The sequence below is a fragment of the Moschus berezovskii genome, chromosome 16, assembly GCF_049115385.1.
Source record: "Moschus berezovskii isolate FMDL1 chromosome 16, NW_MosBer_1.0, whole genome shotgun sequence".
NCBI lineage: Eukaryota > Metazoa > Chordata > Mammalia > Artiodactyla > Moschidae > Moschus > Moschus berezovskii.
The window spans coordinates 82080356-82106827 of NC_142475.1; the positions used below are offsets into that span (position 1 = coordinate 82080356).

Sequence of the window (26472 nt, forward strand, 5' to 3'; positions counted from 1 at the left end):
ATATGTGTTTTGCCAGTATTTTCTTCCAGTCTCTGACTGGTCTCTTCAATCTTTCAACAGTATCTCTAGCAAAGCATAACTTTTTAATTAAACAAATTTTTTTAAATTTTAAAATAAAAAATAAATTAGCATTATTTTTTCCTCTATGGATTGTACTCTTGTATTCTATCTAAAAACTCATTGTCGCGTCCAAGGGAGATGGATGTGGTCTGTGTGTCCACATCTCAAACGTCCCACCTTCACAAGCACTGCTCTGCACTTTCAGACTTGCACAAGGATTGCTTTGTTTTGTAAATGCGGGAATTTCTGGGTTATCAGATATGTGTATTCCAGTCGTCCAAGGGTCAGACTGCTCTCTGCTTGATTTTGAGAGGCAGCCATCCATTAAAAAGCACAGCTATTGTAACTTACCCGAGATCTGCTGCATTTTGGTGGGAGGCGTCTTCAGCACACCCAGTCTGCATACACGGAGGCTGGGCTCTCCCCCTTCATCTTCTGTCCCGCCTGACGGCCCTGAAGTGACCTTGGGAAGACCTGCGTCCTTCTGCCTTACCCCCAACCTTGGGAGCACTCCACACTGCCCACCCCCTTCTCTCTGAAGACACGCATTGCCCTTGGCTCCTGCGGCTCCATGCCACCTCCCCTCAACTGCTGATGCTCAGGGTCCTCGCTGGGCACAGCCAGAGGCCCCCGCCTGGGCCCTGGCAGGAGGGAAAACTTCAAAGGGGAAGGGGTGAAGTCTGGGCTGGGAAGGATAGCCGCCCTGGACAGGGCTGGGCAGGGCCCCTAGGCTCTACAGAGGTGGGGAAAGACTTCGGCCGAAAGGCAGTGGAAGGTGGGGACCAAATTGCCGAGGGTCCCGGGGCCACACTTCAGAGTTAAACAGGATCCTGAGGGCAGGATGGGTAGGGGTGGGATGCTCATTTAGCAGGGGGTCGGCATAGGAAGAGGGGGAGCTCAGGGCCTGGACCAGAGTGAGGCACGTGGAAAATTCTAGCAGTTGGGGGAATCATCATGGGATCAGGAAAGAGCAGGGAGGGGTGAGGAGGGGGTGCCAAGGTGACCCCCAAGACTCCAGGCCCAGTGCCCTCGGGGAGTGCCTGGCTCACTCAGCCAGAGGAGGTGCCCAGCCGAGACGCCCAGGACCCTGTGTTGGTGGCCCTTTGGGTCCAGGGCCAGTCAGCATTCAGGTGTGGAGGGGAGGCTGCTGGGCCCTGGCTGAGGAGGGGGCATCAGGAGGGCTCAGGGTAGGAAGAGGCCAGGGAGGCCAGAAGAAACTCCTCATATTTAATGCAGAACCAAAAAACACAACAAAACCCACTGCAAGCATTGGCAGCCCCAGACTGACTCAGAAGATCATCACATACTGGAACAGTTCAGTGACGTCTTCGGAATAGCGCTTGTAGAATTTACGGCTCACGGAGTCCGGGTCCTGCTTGAGCATCTCGAAGTCTGCAGCAGAGACCCAAAGGTCCTCCAGCCACGGCGCAGCCGGCCGTGGTGTGGAGGGCAGGCACAGAGGGAGGGGACAGGACCTGCCCTGGGAATCCGGTCTTTGAAGACACTGCCCTTCCGGGGGCTCCATCAGAGCGGTGTGGGGGGTCACGGCCTGTCCCCAGGGCCCACATGGGGTGTATGGGGGGGTAGGTCACAGCCTGTCCTGGAATCAGTTCTCAAGGGGAAGATGACAGCCCACCCTGGGGAGGGGCTGAGGCCGCTCCAGCATCAGGGACATTCCCATGAGACTCAGGGTGGCCCTGCACTTACACTTCTTGAGGGTCTTCACATCACCCTTCTTCAGGTAGAAGCAGAGATCGGTGAAGTATTCCTGCAGGATGCCCCCTGCGGGGAGGAGCGTGGGGGCTGCTGAGGGAGGCAGGCAAGGACCAAGGGCAGGTGCCTGGCTGGCGGACCCAGTGGACCTCGGGGCCCGGGAGTGCGGCTTCACGTGGATCGGGCAATGGCCACACCTACCGATGAACTTCATGGCCGTGAGCTTCAGGCTCCTGTTGGGGCTGTCCAGGTACACTAGCGCCTGCATCAGAAACTGGTGGCAGCTGCTGAAGTTGCTCTCCACCTGGGGTGGTGGGGAAGGAGACGGGTGGGCGATGGGCAGTGGCCCTCGTGCTCCCTGGCCCTGGCTTCCAAGCCTGGCAGGGGGAGGGCCGTGACCCTGGGCCGGGTCCAGGGCTGGCCCAGGACAGGGAATCTGGCCCCTGGAAGGGCTGCGGCTCTGCCAGACCGCCCTTCTCACGCCTATCTCCGGCAGGACCTTGCCTCCCGGTCACCCCTCCCTCATACGATCCAGATGTCTCCCAGGAAGTGGCCTCTGCCCCTCCTGAGAGTGCTCTGGGCCATCAGAGTCCACAGGGTGCGGGTGGTCTGTGGGTCTCCTCTGTTCAGAGGTGCATGTGCAGGGATCCGGTGTCCTGCTGCTCCTCCAGGCCTGGGAACGGGGCCCTGTCTGCGCCTGGAGCCTGCAGCTGCCACGGCTGGGTGGGCAGGGCTGGCCGGGGCAGGGGTCGCCTCAGGCCCGGAACACGGAGCTGTGGAGCTGCGGCGTCTCTTGCTCTCCCCAGCCCGTCCACGTCCACCTCCACACACATCTCCACGCGGGGTGGCGGTCCGGTCCATTGCCGGTGCTGGGACCTACAGGGCCCGCCCGATGTCTACACTGGGACATCAGGGGCCATCGTGTCCCCTGGGACCCCTCCACAGTGGTGTGGGGCTGTTGCTGGCAGGGACCCCTGGTCCAGACCCGTGGCAGGGGTGTGGTCTTCTGCATGGCCCACCCTGGAGGCCCTGAATGCCACGGCAGAGAGGCAACAGCGTCCTCACAGAGGCTGAAGTCTCCAACCCGACATGGAGCCGACATTTAATAAGCACACACAGGTCTGAGGTGGGGGCACCTGAGGGAGCACTGGCATCTGCCCCGCCCACTCTGGGAACCCCTCAGGGGACCCTGTCTGCACCCAGCCTGTCTCCACCTTCCTTGCCTCCTTGCCCCTCCCCTGGGGGGGCCTGGCATCTAACCATGTAGATAAAGATGTCATTCTCAGCTCCTGGGCCATGACCCCAGGCCAACTTGCTGAACAGCTCCTTCCGGAACTCCCACTTCAGCAGGATGGCACAGCGCAGGAAGGTTAACTTTGTCTTCTGTGGGTACCCAGAGACAGGTCACTACCCCTGCATTGCGCCCTCCCAGGCCCAGCAACACCTCCTCCCAGCTGTACCTCAGGGGAGCTGCACCATGGCAGGAAGTGGGGCCCCGTGGTAGAGTCTTCACTTCACCCACAGGTGTCCTGCTGTCATTTACAGGAGGATTCCAGCAGTGCCTTGGCCACCCAGGCCTCCTTCCCAACCCTGAGTGTGTCTCCCAGTTCAGGGGCTAGGCACCCAAGGAAAGAGTGTTGGCCTTTTGCTCACCAGCCCCCACCAGCCATACACTCTGGTCTTGCAACTCCTTTGCTGCTGCTAAGTCACTTCAGTCGTGTCCAACTCTGCGTGACCCCATAGACGGAAGCCCACCAGGCTCCCCCGTCCCTGGGATTCTCCAGGCAACAACACTGGAGTGGGTTGCCATTTCCTTCTCCAATGTGTGAAAGTGAAAAGTGAAAGTGAAGTCGCTCAGCCACGTCAGACTCGTAGCGACCCCATGGACTGCAAGCCACTGGGCTCCCCCGTCCATGGGATTCTCTAGGCAAGAGTACTGGAGTTGCTTGCCATTGCCTTCTCCGTGCAACTCCTTTAGAAAGTCCCTATGTCCCCGTGATAGGCAGAATTGTGTCACCAAGATCCATGTATTGAAGTCCTAAATGCCAGGACTTTAGGGTATGAATGTATTTGGAGAAAAGGTCCTTAGGGAGGTGACTGAGTTAAAGTGAGGTCTGAAAGCGGCCTTGATCCAGTATGACTGGTGTCCTCATAAGGAGAGGAGATCAGGCAGGACACAGGCACCCACGGAGGGACCACCGTGTGAGGACACAGGGAGAGGATGGCCATCCACACACCGTGGACAGTGGCCTTGGGGCACTGGCCCTTCCAGGGTCTGGATCTCAGCAACAAAGTCTGTGGCGGTTTACAACCACAACCTAAGCTGATGAAGACTGGCAGACCACTCACTGTGACCACCTCAGGGCAGGAGTCGGCCAGGTGGAAGAGCAGGGGCACCAGGGCCTGGAAGGCGTGGCTCTTGAGTGCCTGCCGGAACTTCTTGCCACCACTGTAGATGACATCTCCGTATAGGAGGATGGCTCCGCCACGCACACCCTCCTGCTTCTGCCAGAGACGGGCAGGTCTTCCCCTCAGCCAGGCAATCTGCTGGCGCCCAAGGCCCCACTGTGGCCCCAGCCCCACCAGGCCACTCACCCTGCCTGCTGCCACCCACCTCTCACCTTCCGTTCCAGCCTAGCAACGGCAGTGGCCAGAGGGTGCCATCACGCCCGCTCCCTTCAGCACAGGGCGAGCCGACCCCCTCCCTCCACCCCGCTGGCCCTGCTGCCCAGGCTGCCCCAGCACGGGTCACAGTGGCTGGCTGCCCTCTCTCCTGGCTGCCCGCTCCTGCCGCCCCCTCCCACAGCTGCTGCCTTCTCCTGGATTGGCCTCTTACCGCCGTGCTTCTCCTGTACTATTTCTCTGGGGCCCTCAGGCTGCCAGCAACCACACCTCCAACTCTCAGGGAGACTCGGACGGGGTTAGAGCACAGGCCTGCTGGCTCTGTGACCCTGAGCAAGGTTTCTTCAGTGCCTGACCCAGTTTCCCCTTTTATGGCAAGGGGCTGACCCACACTGAGTGCTGAGCCCCACTATCCTACTCTGCGCCCCAGCTCCTCCGGCCTCATCAGACCACCTTGGAACAGCAGCCCCGGAGGTCTCCTAGACACAGCATGAACGGCAGCACCGTCTGCCTACCCTCCGCCCACCACCCCCCAGCTTCAGTCCCCTTTCCTCACCTGTAGAATTGAAGCCACCGGGTCGTACCCCTCATCCCCTGGCCTCCCCCTCCCCACAGTGCGCCCGCAATCCCTGAGGTCCTTCTGGTGGCCCAGCAGCCCTGCCTCAGTTCAAGCCTCACCACTCTTAAGCCTCTCATTTATTCAGAACCTCTGAAACCATTTACCCTGCCCCCCGCTCATTCTCTACGTGTGAACCTAGGCGGGCCCTGCCCTCTGCTCCCAGCCCACCGCCACTTCTGGGTGAGGAATGCGCATGACTATCTCTGAGGCAGCCTCAAAGCCTCACAGAACCGTCCTGCCCTTGGCCAGGTTCCCGCTGGGCTCCACCTGTGGACGTTATCCACGACTCCAGGAGAAGCAGATTCAGCTGCTGTGACTGGAGGGGGTTAACCTCTCTGGCTGCTCTGATTGGCAGGAGTTAGCCTCCCTGGCTACTCTGATTGGAGGGTGTTCGCTGCTCTGGCTGCTCTGATTGGCAGGGGTGGGTGTGGGTGGGGTGTGTGGCGGCTCTGGCTGCTCTGATTGGCAGGCTTGGGCCCTGGGTTCCTCACGGCTTCAAACAGCGGCAGCAGGTGCTGAGCCATCTTGACGCTGACGGAGCCGATGCCCTGGGCGCCCAGGTGGTGCAGGACGTCACCCAGGATCTCCATCAGGCCCAGCAGGTCCTGGGGCTGGGGTTTCAGGAAGCTGTCCAGCAGCCCGGTTAGCTGGTTCCGGAGCAGGACCACCTGCCGGGAGACGCGGCCACCCGCTGGCCTGCTCGCCAGCCTCCGCGGTGCCCTTCCCCGCCTCTCCACCGGCGCCACCTCCCCAGGCCGAGTCCCCCGCTGAGGCCTCCTCTCCTCGGCTCTCCTGGACCCCCTTCGCGCCCAGTGGAAACCCGGCCCCAGCCCCTAGCCAGAGTCTTAGAGGAGGACGTGTGCCCAGAGGCCCACACGGCAGGAGGGGGAAGGGTGTCCCCATCGAGGCAGGTGTGAGCTCTCGGTGTCTGGGTGGAGTATGGACGGACGACCTGGCAGGAGTGTCTCTGGTTAGGGATGTCTACCTGGAAAGGAGGCCGGGGTCACGGACCTCAAAGTCGCTGAGCCCCTTCCGGTCCAGAAAGTCTAGGACCCTCAGCGCTGTGCAGTGCAGCAGGGTGTCCCCAGCCCTCCCCGTCTGCCCCACCCGGGCCTGCTGCTGTGCCTTCCTCATCCACCCCTTCCGACGTGACCTGCGGCGGAGGCTCTTTTCCACCGTGCCCTCCTCCTCCCTGAAGCCTCCTCCCTGCTCCCTTCTTACCTTCTGAGGTTGCATGAGGCTACTGCTGAGGCCCTTTAGGCTCATGGCCCTCACCAGCGGGTTGGGGTTGTTGAGGCCCAGGTTCAGGAAGCTGTCTATGGTTCTCCGAGACATGTACTGGGTGAGCTCTTGGCCACTGAGAAACTAGGTAAGGGTGGCACAGTCAGCTCACCAGTTACTTATGGCTGCCAGGGGAAATGGGCCCATAGCCTTGGCATGAGATAGCGGGGTTAGAGGCAAGGAAGAGCTTCCAGGCAGTAAGTAGATATGACATGGAAGGCGGAAGTTATGAGGCCTGTATTTCAGGGGTAGGGATAGAAGTCCATTCTCTGTCCTGAGGGCAAGAGAGCACTGGTGAGGGGCAGAGGTGAGGCATGGCCGGAAGGGGCTGACCTCTGTGATGATGAGGATGGCTACAATGTTGTCCCGTTCTTCAGGGCTCTTCAGGAAGATGACCGCCTGCCCCAAGACCGCTTTGACCTCACAGTCGTAGTGGGCCATGGCCCTGTTAGATGGAGGAGGCAGACACGGGGCCATGAAGTCTTCCTCCTTGGCCAAGGGGACCCCTCTACCCCAACAGACCTTCCTCACTCAGGGAGATGGCCCAGGTGACTCAGTCTGGAGTGCAGAGTCCCAATAAGGAGTTTCGGGGGGCAGGGGGTCCATCAGGGATGCAGTCTGGGGCAGGCCCCTCCCAGGTTTGGAGCTTACCTGGCCAGGAGGGTCACCCCTTCGGTGTAGGTTTCCAGGTGCTCAAAGAGCTCCCAGCCTCTTAGCAGCTTGAGGTGGGCAAACACCTCCCAGTAATTGGTGGTCCAGAAGAGGCCCTTTAGGGCCTCCAGGCATGTCCTGGGGCAAGAAGGGTCTTGAGATGGGGTGAATGAGGGCAAGGGCCCACTTCTCCAGCATAACCTGCACTCTCCCAATTGGGTGGGGTGATCAGCCTCCTTCCACGCGCCCCCTCCTGCAGGAATCGCCCTTCTGGTCGCTGTTTGCTGCTCAGTCCCCTGCTCCCCACCCTGGACCCCCAGGTGGGACCAGAGCTCATCCTTTCTGGGTGGGTCCCCAGCCCTTAGCCCAGGTCCTTTTGCCCACCAGGGCTTCTAGGGGTGGAAGAAGCCAGAAAGAAGGTGTGGGTTGGGGTCCTGAGAGGGTGCTGGGCCCGGAGGCTGAGTCTCGCATCTCACCTGCAGGGGCTGAGGGCCTTGGCCTCCAAGGCCTCCTCCTGGTAGTCGGACATGCCCTCCACCACATCCAGCTCAAACAGATAGTGGAGCTGGGTGAGAAGGCCCAGGAGGATCCCTGCGAAGGCCCAGCGCACCGTGGCCTTGTACTCATGTATGTAGAGGAGTTCGTAAATGGTGCCCAGGGCCTGCAGCAGGACAGGCACTGCCCTTAGTCCCTGAGGAGGGTCTGGTGCCAGGCTCAAGCTGGCCCCACCCTGGGACTCAGCATCCGGGGAGACCCTCTGCCAGACCACCCTGGCCTCCCCAGGGCCCCCGGATGTCAGACTCCATTGCAGGGGATGGGGTGCAGGGGAAGGGCTCACCAGCAGGGAAACAAGCTCGGCCTCCACTGGGACCTTGATGAGCTCCCGGGGGGGCCGCAGCTTCAGCTTCGTGTAGAGCAGCGTGACGACCTTGCGGGCCAGCCAGCTGTTGGTGGCCAGGGCCTTCCACAGGGGCACAATCTGCCTAGGGAGGTGGGGATCAGTCCCGCCAGCTGGCTGGCTGCTCTGGGCGAGGGGCCACTGGGACACAACCCCAGCGCAGCAGGGCAGTGGAGATAGCCAGGCCCTACAGGATCAGGGAAGCCCCTAGTCTGGGGGGTCCAGTGGCTATCTTCTGGTGACCCGTGGTGGGGGTGGGGGGGCCCTGCTTGAAGTTCTGTCTGGGCTGGCTCTCCCCAATATTCACACTCAACCTTGCCTTGTATCACATCGCCCGGGACATGAGCAAACCTTGTCTTTCTCCTGCCTGTCCCCTCACTCGTAAGGTGGGGCTCATACCCAGCAGGGTGCACCCCTCAGCAGCCTGGGGGACAGGTGAGCCCTGGGGTGAGTGTCGGGGGGCACAGCTGACCCCACAGCAGGCTATTGCTCCCCGAGATGCTTCAGGAGGCACTGTGACCTCCAGCACCCCAGGACCTCAGAGTTCACACACTACTCAAGTCAGGTTGGAATCCCACTGCTGACTCAGCTACCCTGGGGCTGGCCTGAGGCTGTGTTTCTAACATGACGCTATGGCCCTCACGGTGTGGCTCCTGGAAACACCACATGAGCCCAGGGGTTGGCTGGAACACGGTGTGCTCAGGGCCGGGCAGCAGCGGGAGCTGCTGGGGGCTCGTCAGTGCTGTCACGTTCCCCAGCTGACCTCCTGCCCTCTGCAGGTTGGTTCCTGGAAGCTCTCTGAACCTGAAGGGATGCATCCATGCCAAGGGGCCCCTCTTGAGACATTCCGCCTAAGCCCCTCAGCGTGGTGCATCTTCAGAGACCCCTGGCCGCCCTGGCTCTGGAGTCTAGGCAGTGGGTGGGGTCGGGCTGAAGTGCGTGGGCAGTTCTGCCTTCCCAGGAACGGAGTCAGTTCGGAAGTGTCTGTGGACTGGAGGGCGGCCCGCGGAGGTGTTCACCTTTGGGCCGTGAGTGCAAGTGACCTACCTCTCTGAGGGAGGGCACAAGGACAGCATCACTTCGACGGTCTGCTCCGTGTGCTGCGTGCCCAGCACCGTCACGACCTTCATCGTGGTCTGCAGGATGCTCGTGAAGACAATGCAGGGCAGCTCCTGAAACAGCTCCTGCAGGATCTCGGCCACCTGTGCGGGGAGGGTGGGCCACGAGAGCCTCGGAGCAGCCCCCATGCCCGGTCTCCTCCAGGAGGGCGTCCCCGCCTGCAGCCAGTGGGGTGTCTGGACGTGTGCAGGCTCCAAGGGGGTTACCCCCAGCTGGGCTGAGCCTGCCATTGCTGCAGGCTCGTGTGAAAATGGACATCAGCTCAAGGGGCCAGTGGGCCTGGCCGATGCTGCAGAAGGTCACTTTCCAAGTGGGCTGTGGACTAGGTTGGCCGAGCCAGACCAGGGCAATTAAAATCTTGGAGGGGATGGGGCCCCATTCTCTCTTTCTTGCTGGACAAGACTGCAACAGAGGCAGGGTGCCCCTCTGATTGCCTGTGGCAGGGGCCTGGGACCTTGAAGAGTCCAGCCAGATGGGGACCCCTGGGCCTGGCTAAAGCTCAGCCTTGCCGACCAGAGCCGATGGCCAGGAGCAGCCTCAGGACTTCCTGCTTCCAGGGCTCAGGGGGCCTTGGTGAAGAGGCCTGGTGTGTGCATGGCCCCTGCCTGGCGGCCCACCTGCTCTGGCTTGATGCTGCGGTCCTCCATGATGGTCAGGAGCAGCTCGGAGGCCAGGTGACTGTTGAGGGAGTCGTGGCTGCACAGCCCTTGCAGGAGCGTGAGCACGAGCTGCGTGTGCTGCGCCACCGTCAGGTGCTCGTCCAAGGTCTGCAGCAGAGAGGCTGGGCTGAAGGGCCGCGGGGCCCTCTGCCGGTCAGCCGCCGTCGAGGCCGTCCCCCATGTGTGCTTGGAGACGAAGCTGGGGTGTGCTCTTACCCAGGGACAGAGTGAGCGCCAGCTGCACAGACTGCAGAGACCCCAGGAGGGCCCCACTTGAACCCCTACCCCCAGCAGGCTGTTGGTGCTGGCCCAGCTGGCCTCCACAGGCCGTGGACCGCCGCTCAGTAGCCAGAAATGTGGCCGCTGCAGGCTCACAGCTGCCCCTTCCCTGGAAAACTGCCCTGTGGAGGCAGAGAGCGAGCAGCCGTGCTCCACGCCTAGCCTGGGATGGAGGCGGGGCTGACTCTGGCGCCTCCCCCGGGCCAGGCTGAGGCCATGCCCTGCTCAGCCCTTCCACCTCCTCGGGCTAGGGTGCTGGAACTCCTGCCCCGGCCCCCGCCTCTGGGGAACCCGCTAGAGGGATGGGCTTCTCGGATGTGAGCCCCCAGGGAGGGTCCCCAGGGAAGTCCGTTCTCCCGTCCCAGCCGGTCCTCCCTTGGAAGGTGGGGAAATGGGCACAGGAAGTTCAACGACCTACCAGGGCACTCCACCAGTTAGGCACAGAGCTTGGACTCAAACCCAAGCTCTAGAATCCCAGTCCAACTTAAAGGGAGAGCTGAGCCCAAAGACGTGATCTTGGGGGAGGGGGCAGGGGGGCGAGAGAAGGGAGACCAGCCATCCCGCTTGCCCTAACCAGGGATGGGGGTGCTAAGGCCAGCTGTCACCCTAGTGGGGGGCCACGAGGGGCCAGAAGGAGAGGATGCTGGGAAGGGAGGTTCTGTAAATGTCTGTGAAACGACAGACTCTGCGTCTCCTAAGGGGCCCCGTAACGGTCGGGTGAGCAGGGTGGGGGCGGAGTTCTAAGGGGAAGAAAGATGGGGTACATCCCTGGAAAGAGCTCCGGGGACTGGGCACTTGCTAACCTGACCCCTGCCCAGATTGCAGAGGCCCTCCCCTGGCCCCATCTGTGAAATGGTCAGGCCAACCCTGTGCTCTTGGGCAGTCCGGGGCTCTGCAGGAGCCCGGGGCCAGCTGCCAGCACCCTCCACCCTTCCCAGCCCTCACCTTCACCAAACTGTAGAACTTCAGCTCTGAATCTTTGTGAGCCTCTGCTTCAAAGTTCTTCATTTTATTCAGATGAATGAACTCCGATGTGCTCCCTGCGGTGGGACGCTGGGTCAGGAGGCCTGCCGCCTGCAGCCTGGGAGACGACACCCTCCCCCCATACCACCAGGGAGGTCTCCCCCTGCCCCACGGCTCACCCTTCTGCTGGATCAGAAGCTGCAGGAAGAGGTAGACGCACTGGTGGGAGTGGCTCTGGGTGAGCTGGTCCCTGTCCCACCACAGCAGCAGCAGCAGGCCCACCTGGCGGCCCAGCCCCGAGGGCATGGCCTCCTCCTGGGGGAGGGGCGCAGTGAGCAACCTCCAGGCTTCTTGCCTCCACCGTCCCTCCCAGCCCCTCAGCTCTCAGCTGGTTCCTATGCTCAGTGTCTCGCGGGTTGGGTGCTGGCGCCACGTCTGCAGAGGAGCCCTTGTTCACCTTCAGGACCCCCTTTGCTGCGTTGCTTCTGACCGGAAGTTAGTGGATTCCTGTCCTTCCTTCCCTGTGTGCGTGCCCGCCTCTCTTTCCTTCTGGCTGCTTTGGGATGTTTTCTGTTTACTGTTGTACTTCAGCAGCCTCGGGGCCTTGGCTGAGGGTGGAGTGACCACGCCAGGGCCCGTCCTCTTCCCTCCCCCTGCGCTGGTCCTGGAACTGAGAGCTCTCAGCTCAGCGCTCCTCCAGCTGGTCCTTGTATCGGCTGCCCGGTCCTCAAACACTGGCCTCTCTGTTGGGCCTTGCCTGAAGGCTCCAGTAGCGCCCCAGTTTCCCCCTCTTTCCTTCCAGTCTTGCTCACGGGGAGCCTTTCCATCCAGGTTGTCCCTGTTCTATCTGAACCGCAACCTCCACCCCAGGACTGGGCTCCTGGTGGGAGGGTGTCTGGGTCCCAGCGCCTGCCAAGCATCCCTGTGCTCAGCGGACAGGGACTGCAGGAGTCGAGAGGAGGCGGGGTGGGGGCCCGGCGGGGCACTCACGGTGAGCTTCACGTAGTCCGCCACGTACTTGAGGAGCAAGAAGACGGACTGCACCACCCGCTTGCGCTCGTAGCTTTTGCTCGACTTCAGCCAGGGCTCCGTGTGCTGGGGTGGAGGCCAGAGCCAGGGACCTCAGCCCGCGGGCCCGCCCTCCTGCCCAGCTCCCACCCACCTGGGGCGCGGCTGGGACAGTGGGGGTGGTAGGGGTGGCTCACGGCCCATGGGGCATATTACCCTTTCCTGCCTGTCCAGTAGCCCAGCACCCTAGGGTGAAGCACCTGGGGCCACGTGATTGCCCCTTGGGGCTCCCGGGCCTCTGGGGGTGAGTGGTGTCACCCTGGGCCCTGGGCTATGCAGGGGGAGCAGAGGGAGGCTGGTGTTTGAGGGACCGCCTCTCCAGGCTGCAGGAAAGCCCACAGGGGCTGATCCTCCCTGCCCCGGGGCTCCCGGAGGTAAGGGCACTGGGCCTGCCTGCTTCTTGCACTGTTCTGAGGGAAGAGGCGAACACCCCCAGCACTTGGGTACATGTGTGGGCCACGCTGGCTGACCTGCCCTCCTGGCCCTCCTTCACCTGCGGGACGCTCCCTGGGTGGGCCCCGGGGTGGGGTGGGTACTGGGGAGCCCTCACCTGCAGGAGGAAGCAGATCTCATCCATGCTCTCGTTCTCAGAGACGAAGGCCTGGAGGAGCAGGTCAAGTGCTTGCATGGACTTCTGGTACAGCACCTGGTGGCCAGAGGGTAGCTGGTCAGCCTGGCCGCCACCAGGCACCTCGGGGGTGAGCACAGATAGAGTGCCCCCACAGATGCCAACTCTTTGTGTTATAGCCTCTGGGGTTATCACATCTGCCTCCAAGACCCCAGGAGGAAGTAGGGCTCCACGAGCCACGGGTGCTCCCGGGGGGCAGGCAGCACCCCACTCTGGCTCCTGGGAGAGCTCCCTGTGTCCTGCCACCTCCCAGATCCGGTCTCCATGGCCTGTGTCCTCCGTTTACTCAAACCCACAACCCGGGGTGAGTCCTGCCCTCTCTCCTCTCCCCTTCTTGCTTCTCCCTGGGAACGTTTTTTGGCGCATGTTCCCAGATATTTGAACTCAGACCCAAAGCCGTACGCAGACCTGCCCCAGTACTCGTGTGGTGGCAGACCGCAGACCTGCCGGCACTCGGCATTAGGAGCCGCTGGGTGATTGTTGAATGGGTAAGTGATGGCGTCACTGTGGCACATGCCACATGAACACGCCAAGTGGTGGGAGTGACTGCGGCGAGCACTCAGTAAAGCCTGGCTGAAATGAGGGGACCATGGCTGTTCCTCTGCATAGTAATGCTGAAATCTGCCACCTGGGACCAAAGATTTCTCAGGTTTAAAGGAGACAGTCTATTCTGTAATGCAGATAGGAACCAGAAATACAGTTGGCGCCCTTGCAATGACAGCCCACTAGCCATGCAGCCATCATCGTCTTCAGCGGGTGCGCACTGAGTGTGTATCACAGCACCTGCAGGAGGCGGCAGGAGAAAGCAGGCCTGGCTACTGGTCACGAGCCTCTCCCTGGCCAGTCGGAGAGAAGCAAGAGCATCTTGTAAAACTCTAAGGAGAAAAACTGGGGTGGCGGTGTGGGGGGGGGGTGCCCAAAATCACTGCAGATGGTGACTGCAGCCATGAAATTAAAAGACGCTTACTCCTTGGAAGAGAAGCTATGGCCAACATAGACAGCATATTAAAACACAGAGACAATTCTTTGCCAACCAAGGTCCATCTAGTCAAAGCTATGGTTTTTCCTGTAGTCATGTATGGATGAGAGAGTTGGATTATAAAGAAAGCTGAGCACCTAAGAATTGATGCTTTTGAACTCTGGCATTGGACAAGACTCTTGAGAGTCCCTTGGACAGCAAGGAGATCCAACCAGTCCATCTTAAAGGAGATCAGTCCTGGGTGTTTATTGGAAGGACTGATGCTGAAGCTGAAGCCCCAATACTTTGGCCACCTGACTCATTAGAAAAGACCCTGATGCTGGGAAAGATTGAAGGCAGGAGGAGAAGGGGACGACAGAGGATGAGGTGGTTGGATGGCATCGCCGACTCAATGGACATGAGTTTGAGCAGGCTCTGGGAGTTGGTGATGGACAGGGAGGCCTGGCGTGCTGCAGTCCATGGGGTCACACAGAGTCAGACACGACTGAGCAACTGAACTGAACTGACTGAAGAAGAAAACTAAACACCTAAACAGGTTTGAGACTGAGTTGCTATTGAGTGCTGTAGAGGAGGACAGGCACCAAAGAGGTGATGAGCACGTCTCCCCTCAGAGCCTGGGGCCCGAGGGCCCAGCACAGGCGGGTCCATCTGCCCTCTGCTCCCCCTCCCAATGGAGGCATGTCACTGAAGGTCAAGGCTGCCGGCGTCCACAAAACAAAAAACCGGACAGGGGAGAGGTTTACAGAGAGAAGAGAGGGTCCCCTGGAATCTTCAGCAGGTGAAGGTGGGAACCCCCCCCCCACCCAGGTGGGAGAGAAGGTCCCCAGAGCTCAACATGCTGGGACTGGGTCTGCACACACTGGCCTGGGTAGAGAATGTTTTAATTCATGGGGAGAGGGCAGAGTCCAGAGGTGTGTTTGAGGCAGACTGAGCTCTAGAATCAGTGCTGCTCTAGCCCACCAGGAAAGATATCTTTAAAGATCTGAAAAAGTTTAGAGTTTAGAGTTACAATTAATTTAACTGTGTCCCATAACAAAGCCCCCCAATAATTAAAGGAATACAAAAAGATACAGCACATTAACAAACCTGATCTATGATGGTTCACATCTGTTTAAAAATTACCAGGTATGCAATGAAGCAGGAAAACATGACCCACATTGAAAGAGAAATATTAATCAAAATCCACCCATGAATGACAGATAATAGAGTTAGTAGACAAACACATTGAAACAGTCATTATAACTGTATTCCACATGTTAATAAGCCAGAGGAAAGTTTGAATTTGTAAGCTAAAGACAGGAAGATATGAAAAAATGATCCAAACAGAACTTTAAAAGATGAAAACTAAACTGTATGAGATAAAAACATGCCATGGGATGAAATTCAGATGAGATGCCAAAGGAAAAAAGGCTAGTGAAATTTGAAGCAGAGTTGGACTGTGAAGACGGCTGATCACCGAAGAATCGATGCTTTTGAACTGTGGTGTTGGAGAAGACTCTTAAGAGTCCCTTATACTGCAAGGAGATCCAACCAGTCCATTCTAAAGGAGATCAATCCTGGGTGTTCATTGGAGGGACTGATGCTAAAGCTGAAACTGCAATACTTTGGCCACCTCATGCGATGAGTTGACTCACTGGAAAAGACTCTGATGCTGGGAAAGGTTGGGGGCGGGAGGAGAAGGGGACGATGGAGAATGAGATGGCTGGATGGCATCACCGACTCTGTGGACATGAGTTTGAGTGAACTCCGGGAGTTGGTGATGGACAGGGAGGCCTGGCGTGCTGTGATTCATGGGGTCGCGGAGAGTCGGACACGACTGAGCGACTGAACTGAACGGAACTGAACTGAACCCAGACAAAAATATAGTTCTAGTTCCAAAGTGGTAGAAAGAAGAAAGTAAGCAGAATATTAGTGACCTGCAGGGCGACTCCCAGCGGCCTAACATGCGTGCACTGGAGGACCCATCCGAGACGTGGGGTGGGGTGTGTGCTGAGAGTGTGCGAGGAAATAATGGCCAGAGCGCCTCTATAGTCGGCGAAAAGTTTAAGTCCACAGTTCCAAATATTCAACAAACTCCCAGCACAAAGAACAGGAAGAGAATTACAAAAGCTCTACCATACACAATTGCTTAAAAACAGTCTTAAGGAGGAAGTGTCAAAAAAATAAAAAGCAGTTGCACACTCAAAGGAAAAAAGACTTGTTATTGGAGGAACACAGTTAAGGATGGCAGCAGACTTTTTGGATGAAACTATGTGATGAGACAGTGGTCAAGTGTCTAAAGCACTGAAGCAGAAAGAGGGACCCGTCAGTTTAGAATTCTATACCAGTGAAAACGCACTTCAGTAACAAACGCTAAGCAAAGGCCTTTGCAGATGCAGGACAGCCAAGGTGCTGGGGCTGTCAGATCTTTGAAAGGCCAGTCTCTGGCTAAAAGGACTCTGATGCAGGATGAAAACGTAATATCTGACTGTACAAAAAGGAATCAAGGCCTCCAGAAACGGAACTGTGTTGGCAAATATGAGACACATTTGTCACTATTTAGATCTTCCTAAAAGAGCACTGGAGTGGGTTGCCATTTCCTTCTCCATGGGATCTTCCCAACCCAGGGATCGAACCCAGGTCTTCCATGTTGCAGGCAGACGCTTTAACTTCTGAGCCACCAGGGAAGCTCAAAAGATAACTGGCTTTTTAAAGCAAAAAGAATATCAATGCTTTGGTAACATGTGTGGAAACAAACTTATGACACTGGAGCACAGGCTTTGGGGGAGCCAGGGTGGTGTTGGGAGCCCCCACATGTGAAGTGGGGTAACATCACTTGAAGTACACAGCAATAGACTAAAGATGTCTGCTGAAAGCCTTGAAATAACCAATAAGATAACAAAGAGCTGCTGCAAATAAGCCAAAAACAGAGATAAAATGGAAACTTAAAAAAAAACAAAACAGAAAAAGAGTAACAAAAGATAAAGGACAAATTGAAACCAGCAGTCAGATGGTCACATAAACCCAACTCTCTTGATGTGTAGCTAGTTTAACATGACCATCCTGTATAGTTAAATATGACAATCCCCTGTTAAAGGCAAAGATTGCCAGATTGGGTAGGAAAGCAAGACCCAACTACATGCTTCCTGTAGAAAAAGATGACACCTTAACTTACACACAAATAAGTTAACAGGAACAAGTCCTGTGATGCTGACACATCCAAATTACATCAACAGCAGAAAGCTGACTCCAGCGCAAAGAGCAGACGGGAGGGACGGCTGCTCCGTAAGGGTGCGGGGGGTCTGTTCCCTGGGAGGACATGTCCAGAGTGCTTGTGGGAGAAAGCTCCAGAGTGAGCTGAGTTTGACATAAACAAGGCAAACTTGACGCAGCTGCAGGAGAGAGACAGCCCACAGCCGCAGCGGGATGTCCTCACCCCCTTCAGTCACTGACAGGAGAACAGGCCTGGTGAGCACACAGTGACTGGCGTTTGTGGGCGCCCCCCAGGGACAGCGGGATGCACGGCCCACCCGCGCATGTCTGCCGACACACACTGTGGTCTGGGCGAACACATTTTAAAAGAGTCACACTTCTGTAAAGTGTTTTCTTTGACAAAAAAAAAAAGAATTAAAGTAGAGCCTAATTAACATACTTCTGAATAAGTCATAGACCAAATTTTTTAAAAATCTAAACTGAAATTAGGAAGTATTTGAACTAAGAGAAAATGAAAATATAACATATCAAAACTGATCATCACAGTAGATGTAGCAAAAGCATCTGACAGAGCCCTACGTCCATCCTCGTAAACACGCGCAGGAAACTAGGAATGGAAGGGAAGATTTTCACCCTGACAAGGAGCTAGCAGCATGCTTGAATGTAAAAATAGCTGTGTTCTCCCTCAGATCAGGAGCAAGACTGGGACGCCTGCCCTCATCACTGCTGGCCAGCACCGTCTCGAGGGTCTAGGGTGTGCTGGAAGTAGAGAATGAGATAGAAAAGGCATCGAGATTGGAGAGGAGGAAGTCAGCTGCCTTTATTCACGGAGGTCATGCGTCAAACCCTACAGAAGCTACAGAAAACAAACTTATGGTTTCCAAAGGGGGAAGGGAGGGAAGAGGGGTAAATCAGGGGCATGGGATTAACTGACACAAACTACTGTACGCAAAATAGGTAAGCAACGAAGATTTACTTATTGAACAGGGGACTATGTTCAATACCTTGTAATAGCCTATAATGGAAAGTAATCTGTGTGTATGTGTCTGTGCATACATATATAACATGCACACATTATATGCGTGTGTGCATGTACATGTTTGCATACATGTGTGTATAATACATGTGTGTATAATATATATAATACACATATAAAACTATCACTTTGCTAAACAGTAGTGTCAATCAACTAGACTTCAGCGTTTCACACTTGTTGCTGTAGGAGGCGGGAGAGGAGATGGGGGAACATACGGTTACTTACAGGCCGTCGTCAGACACTAGCTTTGGTTTGCGGTCACATGTTTTGTTACCGTAAGTAACTAAACCTAACAGCATGGACCAACAGCAGGAGTATATCACAACCAAGGATTATGATCGTCTGATTCTGTGCACCTACAGTCCCCTTGAAAAAAACTAGCAAGGATACTAATTTGAAATTTAAAAGGAGGTGCCCGTGCTGGCAGCGGCTCCAGGCAGGGCTTGTGACAGGTGTGCCCGAGGATGCAGTTGAGCCTGAGTGAGGCATGTGGAGTGGTGAGCGTGTGTTTCAGGCGGGGGCGGGACCTTGGGAGCAGACGCCATGCGGAGCAGACCTGGGGCCTGGGGTGCAGGACGCCTGGCCGCTCATCTCCAGCTGTGCGTTCGCCCCAGTGCCCTCTGATTCTCATGGAACACAATTGGCATGGAGACCAGAGCCCCATTTGAGGGGGCTGAGCCCAAAGATCCAGGGTTTTTCCAAGGTCAAAGCAAGTCTGCGTGAAGCTGGGCCTGGGGCTTTCTGCTCTGTTCCCCTCACTCGCCCACGTGGCCCAGCACCCGGAGCCCCCACCCCAGGAGCAGAGCGGTCACCACAACGTCCGGGGCCAGCTCCAGTGGCGGCAAGCTGGTCTTCAGCATCTCCACGGGTGGGAGGTTGTACAAGCTCTGCAGGCAGGTCTGCAAGATTCTGGACTTGACCATGGGCTTGAGTTGGGGCCGTAAGTGGCTGGAAGAGATGGCCGGCAGAGGCTGACACCGTCCGAAGTGAGGGAAGGGACTCTGGCTGGGTGAGGGTGGGGATGGGGTGCCGTGGGGACGTGGAGCTCAGTCGCACTGGAAGGGCCATCCCAACTCATTCATTCACTTCTCGTGGGCTCAGTGACGTTTGTTGTGAGGAAACTGGGGGATGATTCTGGGGTCAGTACCAATACTGTGAATAAGATCCGAGTCAATTTGTGAGAAGGGTGCGGTTCAGAGTGTGACCAGGGTCAGGGCTGAGGGTGTGACAGAGGTCACTGTGACCAGGGTCAGGGCTCAGCACTGAGCAGAGTCAGGGCTCAGTCTGGGCCAACGTTATCAACCTTGACCTTGACGAGAAGCAAAGGAAACCTATCCGTGACCCCGAGGCCCCTGGGCTCCGCTCAGCCCCTGGTGCCAGGCCCACCACTCCAGCCCTCATTCACATCTTTCTCGTCTCCTCGCACACTGACCACCGAACTCAGAGGCCTGGCTGTCCTTGCTCCTGGACCCCAAGAGACATTACCTCAGCTCCATGATGACCAGTATGATCTTTTGCCGGAAGAGGTTGGACAGGAAGTTGGGCTCCTTCTCCAGGATACACTGTGGGGTGGGTGGGAGCCAGCATGGGGGAGGCGCCCACTTGCCTGCCCGGCCTTCCACCCCTGCACAGGCCCCCGGGGACACTGACCAGGAGACACTGGATCAGCTCCGGGGTCTGCGTGAACTTGTACCTCCGGGCACTACTTTCCCGACTGAGAGCCTTCACCAGCATGATGGAGGCTGAGAGGAAGCTCGCCTTCAGGGTGCTGTCCTGCCCAGACAGACAGACCGGAGCCCCGCCAGGGGCCCAGGGTGAGCCGTCACTCAGCCCACCTGGCCTGTGTACAGGCAGCACCCACAGAGAGAACAATGCACACAGCGCACACACAGCACCTCTACACAGACACGATACAGAGGACACACCCTCAGCACACACCACACACACAATGCACACACAGCACACGCACGTAGTATACACAACATAGCTCTTAGCACATCACACACACCATATAACACACACTATACACATACTATGCACACAGCATATCCACTGCCATACACATCCACACATATAACAGAGAGCACACCCTCGTGCACACAAATGCACACATGTTCAAACACTCCCCACATGCATACATAACACACATAACACATGCAACGCTGACAGCTTGCAAAACATGTAACACGCAGCATGCCCTACTGCGCCTACATGAATACAAACTGTGCACATGGCACACACGACACACAGACCACAGGCTCACCTCACATGCAACACACACAAACCCACTTGCACACACACCACCTGGCTTGAAAGGCCTGGAGCCCTCTGTGGGAGTCTGCACTGCCCCAGCCTAGCTCTCATGACATTTTTGAGAAAAAGAAGGGAGGGTCTAAAAGCCGCTCTGAGGTCGAGGTCGGCACTCAGTGTGCAACCAGGGTCAGGGTTCAGAGTGGGCCGGGGTCAGAGGTCAGCTGCTGGTAAGGAAAGGACACAAAGCCCTGGAAACAGAAGCCCCCGCCACCACGTCTCACACTCAGCCCCTGCTCCCCCAGTTTCAGAACCGACTCCCCACCAGGCCTGCTTTCCAGGCACCATCAGCGCAACCACCTGATGGGCAAGGCAGTGGACACGAGGACTGTCCGTTGGAAGGGCTGGCTTGCTCGGCACTCATGCACACGCACGCGCGATACACACATGTGCAGACGCTCACTGCTCCCCACCCTGCCACCCGAGGCCCGGCGGGGCTCACGTGGCTGCTGCAGGAGAAGTAGTACACCATCCTGGAAGTGATGTTGTCCACCCAGGGCAGGACCTGCTTCCCGGCGCGCATGGCCATCTGCCCGTAGCACAGCAGGGCCGTGCTGCTCACCCACCGCCAGTGCAGGTCTGACTCCAGCTGCCGCAGCAGGGCAGAAAACACAGTCGGTAGCGAGGCTGTGGGCGGCGAGAAGGGCCCGCCAAGCCCTCTGCTCCCCTGACCCGCCCTGGCAGGACCCCGGCCCCTTAAAGCAGCCATTCTTCTCTGAGCGGAGGCACCCGGGCAGGTAAAGTGGAGCCACTCAGAATGGCCCCCACGCCTGGCGCCCTAGCGAGGATGTGGCCGGGGCCATACACGTTGCCTGAGGTCAGGGCAGGCCCCTCGGCCCCTGACCTTTAGCCAGACCCAGGCTCTGGAGCCCCCTGTGTGGGGCCCCCAGGGCAAGGCTCACATCTGCCCGGCCGGCCAGGACAGGAAAGCCTGAGTCCCCACCTCCAGCCCCTCAGGGAGGTGGCTGGGCGGGACCACTTGCCTCTCCAGGTTCCATGAGCAAACTGAGGCTGAGACAGTGACCCAGGCCCCACCCTGCCCACCTCCGCGCCTCCGTTCCTACCTGGCTGTCCGGGGACAGGGTGGCAGACCTCAGGAACCTGGTGCGGCCCAGGTGCTCCAGCCTGCCCCACACCTGCTCCAGGTGAGAGGTGGATGTTATGCCGACGGCCAGCGAGATGCCCTGGGGGCCAGAGCACCCCCTCACGAGCCGGTCCCCGAGGGCAGCGCCCTGCAGACCACCCGCCCCTCCCAAAGATGCAGTCCATGCCAGCTGAGTGGCTGGCAGGCTGTTCCACCCGCCCGAGGTAACCTGCACTCCGGGGGCTGATGGCCGGGTTGGAGCCTGGACATGCCCTGGGCAGTCCCCACTCTCACAGTCAGCACCTGCACTGGTGGCCCCTGTGTTTATTGCACAAGGGCTGGGGTGCTGTTAGAGTCACAGAGTCCCCATGGGGAGGACGGTGTGGACCTCGGTCGCAAAGTAGCCAGGTGAGCGGGAGGGGAGCCCGGCCCACGGGCCTGAGGGCGCCCGAGGGGCTGGGGTGCCTGGGGCCTCCAACCTACCTCCCGGTCGCTGGACGACTGGTGGGACAGCTCGAGGATCCGGACCAGGTGCTTCCTCACCACGTCGCTGTCAGCACTCTCCCTGAGGATCACGCCGTACAAGTGGAAGAGGGAGGACTAGGCGGGGGAGAGCGCTTTCTGTGTGGGGCCGGCGGGCGCCCGCCCGGAGCTCCGTGCTGAGCCTCCCAGCCCACCCATCTCAGGCACCCCTGACAGAGCCAGGCCCCTCCGCCCCCCACTCCCCCTCAGGTGGGGTGGAGGCAACACTTAGAACCTTCTAGAAGCCCCTTCGTTTCTCTTTTGATGAAATTAGTACATGCTGCACTAGGCAGCATGACTTGAACCGACCAGCATCACCAGGTGTCTCCCGTGCTGTGAGAGCACAAGGCCTGGGAGGGGCAGGCAAGGCAGATCCAGGCCCAGACAGCCCGTGCGCAGCGGCTGCACGCATGGGGTGCTGACCCCCCCGAGGCCCACGTCCCTGAGGCCTGGCTGCCTCTCCTGCCCTGGGGTTGGGTCCTGGAGCAGCCAAGGTGTGAGCAGATCCGCCTCTTGCCTTTCCAGTACTTTCTGGGCTGGGTTGACCTTTCGGGAGGGGAGGGCTTGGGGTGTGGTGACTGTGGCACCGACCTTCTCCAGAGGAGAACTGAAGTCCAAGTTCAAAGGCTCCAGGACCTCCTGGATACTGGCATCTGACACCTCCACCTTCTGCACAAGCTGCAGGCAGAGCACAGTGCTCGCCACCGCACCCCCCAGCCCCCCAGAGAGCAGAGTGCACAGGATAGACAGGCCCAGCCGGCCTGCCACCGGGACCTGGAGGCCAAGCCCACCGGGAGTCTTCAGGGACTTCAGTGACCCCATGGGTGAGCAGAGAACACACAACCCATCCCAGAAAGGGTAAGAAGGGGGTGGGGGCTGCTACCCCTCCAGCAACCCTCCAAGGGACTCATTCCAAGTAGATTCTAGCCACACCCACCCTTGCATGGGTCCTAGTGGCCTGCCACCCACAGGATGGAGGCTAAACCCTTATTGTGGCTGGTGAGCGGAGCTGGCCTCACGGCATCGCCCGCGGGAGAGCGGGGCTGGCCTCGCGCTGTCTCTGGGGAGGGTCCCCAGCCCGTGCTGCTGCCTCCAGGCATCAGGGCCTCTGCACAGGCTGTTCCCCTGGCTGGACGCTCTACCCACTTCCAAGCCATGCTCCTGTAAGTGGGTCAGCTGCCAGCCTGGAGGCTGGGCCGAGCTGTGCTGGTGCTCCCCGCTGTAAGCGCACTTGCCCTGCTGTGACCTGTCCTCCAGGCCTCACACTGGACAGAGGGCTGGAGCAGGGGGGTGTCAGGGAAGAGCTGGCTCCGCCCCATAGGTCAGCCTGAGACCCTCGGCCTAAGCACACCATCTCCTGTGTCCTGCAGAGGGGCATCAGTGCCTCCCAGTCCTTGGGGGGACCCGGGGCAACAGCGAATGGATCCAGTTCCCTGAGGGGTCCAGGCCCTGGCCCAGCTGACAGACACCCACCTGCCCTCATGTGTGCCCTTCATGACTCCCTCCTGCCTCTGGGAACCTTCCCCTGAACATGCCCCGGGTGTCAGAGATGTCAGGACTACAGTGGGTGGAGTGGGCTCTGAGGCCCCGGGGCAGAGTTGAGAGGGGCAGCCCCCTGGGGCGGAGGGTACAGTGGGAGCCCCCCCAGGGCAGAGGGTGGACAGGGAGCCCCCCACCCTGGGGCAGCGGGTGCAGCTCAGCGCCCACCTGGCTGTGCTGCTGGAGGCAGCAGAGGATGGACTCCAGCATGAGGCACCTCTCCGAGACTGATGTGGTCCTGATCTTCCGGACGACGGCCTCCTCCCAGGGCAGGCTGCGGTGCAGGGGCGTCTCCGCCACCACCCTGCCTGAGTGGCCTGCAGAGTGCGGAGACGCAGAGAGGCAGTGGTGTGGGGACAGTGAGGAGCCCAGGCCTCGGGGCTCCTGCGCTGGCTGGTCCCGAAGTCACAGCAGCCCAACCGCCTGGTGCACATGGCACCTGCGGGATAGATGCGTGAACACAGCCAGGAGGCTCTGAAAGCCCACGCGGAGGGCGGACGCCTCCCGGAGGCTGAGACTCCACCTGGAGGCGGGAAAAGCCAGGGCCCAGTCCAGGAGAGGGGCCCACGGCACACCCTCGACAGGAGTGCCAACCACGCGGGGCCAAAACCTAACTTGGACCTTGACCCTGCTCCTTGCACCCGCCCGAGGAAAGGGCAGCCCGTCCTGATAGCTGCATTTCCAAACAACAACTGTAAACCTACAGAGGAGACTGAGGTGTTGGGGCCTCTGAATCCTGGGATGGGAAAAGGCTTTCTACACACGGCGCAAAGGCAGAAACCAGAGGGAGGGGGCTTTCAGAGTCAGCGACATGGACTCGGGGCCCCGGGCAGCACCACAACCCACCAATAAACCCTGAAAACACACTCATGACCTCTGTAACCAAGGTTACTCTCCACACACCTGTCAGTCAGTCGGTAAGTATTTGCACCATCGTTTGGAATACAGACATGGGGGATGGAGCTGGGGCTTCCGGAAGAAACCCTGCTGGCCAATAAATGAAGCCCAAGGCAGCCCCAGCCCCTCACCAGTGATGAAAGGACTGCAGACTGAAACCAGGGAAGAGGGTCTTTCTCATCATCATCATGGAGATAAAGACAACCAGAGAGCAGAGAGAGACGTCCTCGCGCTGCAGGGGTGGGGCAGGCGGCAATTTGTCCTCTGAAAGGTGATCTAGCAACTCTTCTCAAGTGCAAATAAAAAGCCCGTTCAGACCACTCAGAGACAGGAGTCCTCTCTCATGAGCAGAAGGCTTTGTGATAGCGGTGAGGACTGGTTTGCAAATGGCCCACACTTTCACAGATAATCAATACTTCCATCAAAAAACACAGAAGGCTGCAAAGCCAGTGTTCGTGGGGAATGAAACAGGTTGGGTGCCTGGGTCAGGTGGTCATGCATGGCGTGGGCCCCGCGGTACCCGCGTCCCCTGCCTTCTGCAGGCCCCCACCTTCTCCTACTCTGAGAAGCCCCCAGCCGCCACCCACAGACGGCCCGTCTCAGTGAGTGTGCCTGTTGTGGTGGGGTGCGCTGCTGGCTCTGACCAGCATGGGGGAGCCGCCTGCCCGCCCACTGGCTCACTCGCTGACTCCTTCACTGAACACTTGCTGAGGATCTGCGCCCACCAGGCACCAGAACCCCAAACTAACATAAAACGATTGTGTTCATTTGGCTCTCGGGCCAGCTCTGCATCCCCAGACCCTGATGGGCGACGGTGAGGGGTGACTCCACCCTGTGCCTCCCTCGAAAGGGCGAGACCCCAGGAAGGGTGGCACAAAGCGGGGACCAGGCAACCTCGGGGGACAGGGAGAGCAAGGTGCTGGGTGAGGCTCCGCGGGCCGGCTCCGGCCCCTGGTAGACTGCCAAAGCTCTTCTAGAAGTTTCTGTCTGCTGCTCGCCCACACAGTGTCAGGAGGGAACCCCAGAGGGGAGGGTGTGTGGGGGGCTGACACTTGGTTGTGGTGATGGGAACCAAGGCCTGGGAGGGACAGCTCAGCAGGCTTCCCGAGGCCCTGCTCACCTACGTCCAGCTCTTGCGCCTCAGGCGAGAGGTGGTTGGACCACCAGGAAGGGCAGTGGAAGCCATCGCTGGGTGCGGCTGCCATGGCGCACGGCGCTCCTGGAGGACGGGTCCTGGGAGGGCAGAGGGCAGCCTCTCTCACACCTGCAGGAGCAGGGCCAGCGTGGCCAGCCCCTCCTCTGTCAGCCACTCCAGCCCAGGCTAGGCCCCCCACACCCCGTCAGCAGCTCCGAGGCCTCCACGGGACCTGGGGAAGAGGAGGGGCTGGTTCCTAACTTGGGCCAACAATTGAGGTTTCCCCCCGACACTACCATTCCTCCAGGGCCCCTGGGACCCAGCCTACCCCCAGGATCCCAACCCCAGAGGCTCTGTGACTCCAAGTGCAGAGTCCAAGGGACCACCTGCCCCCGTCCTTACATGAACAGCACAGGCATGGCCCCCACAGGGGCAGCCAAGCATGCGGGGCCATGAAGATGGTTCGCAGGAGCTCAGCGGGACTTTCCTGGGGTCCACTGTGCCCAGCCCGGCCACCACCAGACCATGATCCCTTTCTCTGGGCCTAGGTGGGCAGGCCACACCCTTTGGGAGGCAGTGCCAACCCTGGGGCAGCCCCGGGGCGCCCTGGGGACTCCATCCTCGCCTGTACTTCCAGGGGCATCCAGCATGCTGGGCGGCAGGGGCCTGTGGGCGCTGGGACAGCAGAATCTGCATTTCTGACGAGGCTCCGTCTCTAACCACAGGCTGCCACCTTGGCTCGTGGCCCCTGGAGGCCCCACTGGGCCCCCACTGGCCTCAACCCAGGCAGAGGCTGCAGAGTGGGCGGGTGTTCCTCCCTCGGACTGTGCAGCCCCTCCCTGGGAGGCGGGACCTCCGTGACCAGCACCCCGCTGGGGCCCCTGCTCCTTTCACCTCCAGCTTCATTCCTAAGGACTCCCCGAAACCGTCCCTGGCTCCTCTGTCCCCTGGCGCCCAGCCCTCACGCACGCCCTGATGCTCCTCCACTATTCGTGGCCTGACCTCCGGCTTTGGCCCTCCGGCCCCTCTCCCATCACTGCATCTCCCCAGCCTCCCACCAGCTCGGTCCCTGCAGCGGGGGTGAGTGCTGGGGAGGCTCAGTCCACGACCCAGCCCCCTCCGTGGTCACAAAGGCAGGGACAGCCACCGGACTCCCAGCAGAATGCCTGGCGTCCAGCCCCCCAACCCCCACCTGGCCCCCGGGGTGGGCACAGGCTG

The 26472-nt window shown here is 59.2% G+C and overlaps 1 protein-coding gene across 1 annotated transcript; it reads right to left on the reverse strand.

Moving 5' to 3' along the window:
- Positions 1-1285: 1285 nt before the first annotated feature.
- LOC129560026 (maestro heat-like repeat family member 5) lies at positions 1286-25324 on the reverse strand. Its single transcript, XM_088844623.1, has 26 exons — positions 25240-25324; positions 23391-23539; positions 22275-22361; positions 21645-21761; positions 21142-21261; positions 20520-20666; positions 19418-19540; positions 19253-19329; positions 18580-18715; positions 12483-12578; positions 11855-11959; positions 11044-11179; positions 10847-10941; positions 9581-9730; positions 8892-9046; positions 7785-7929; positions 7423-7607; positions 6947-7084; positions 6629-6740; positions 6236-6379; positions 5506-5682; positions 4123-4278; positions 3034-3156; positions 1975-2077; positions 1768-1842; positions 1286-1540 (listed from the first exon to the last, which is right to left on the reverse strand). The coding sequence occupies exons 1-26, from the start codon at positions 25322-25324 to the stop codon at positions 1410-1412; spliced, it is 3267 nt and encodes a 1088-aa protein (XP_088700749.1). The 3' UTR covers positions 1286-1409.
- Positions 25325-26472: the final 1148 nt, after the last annotated feature.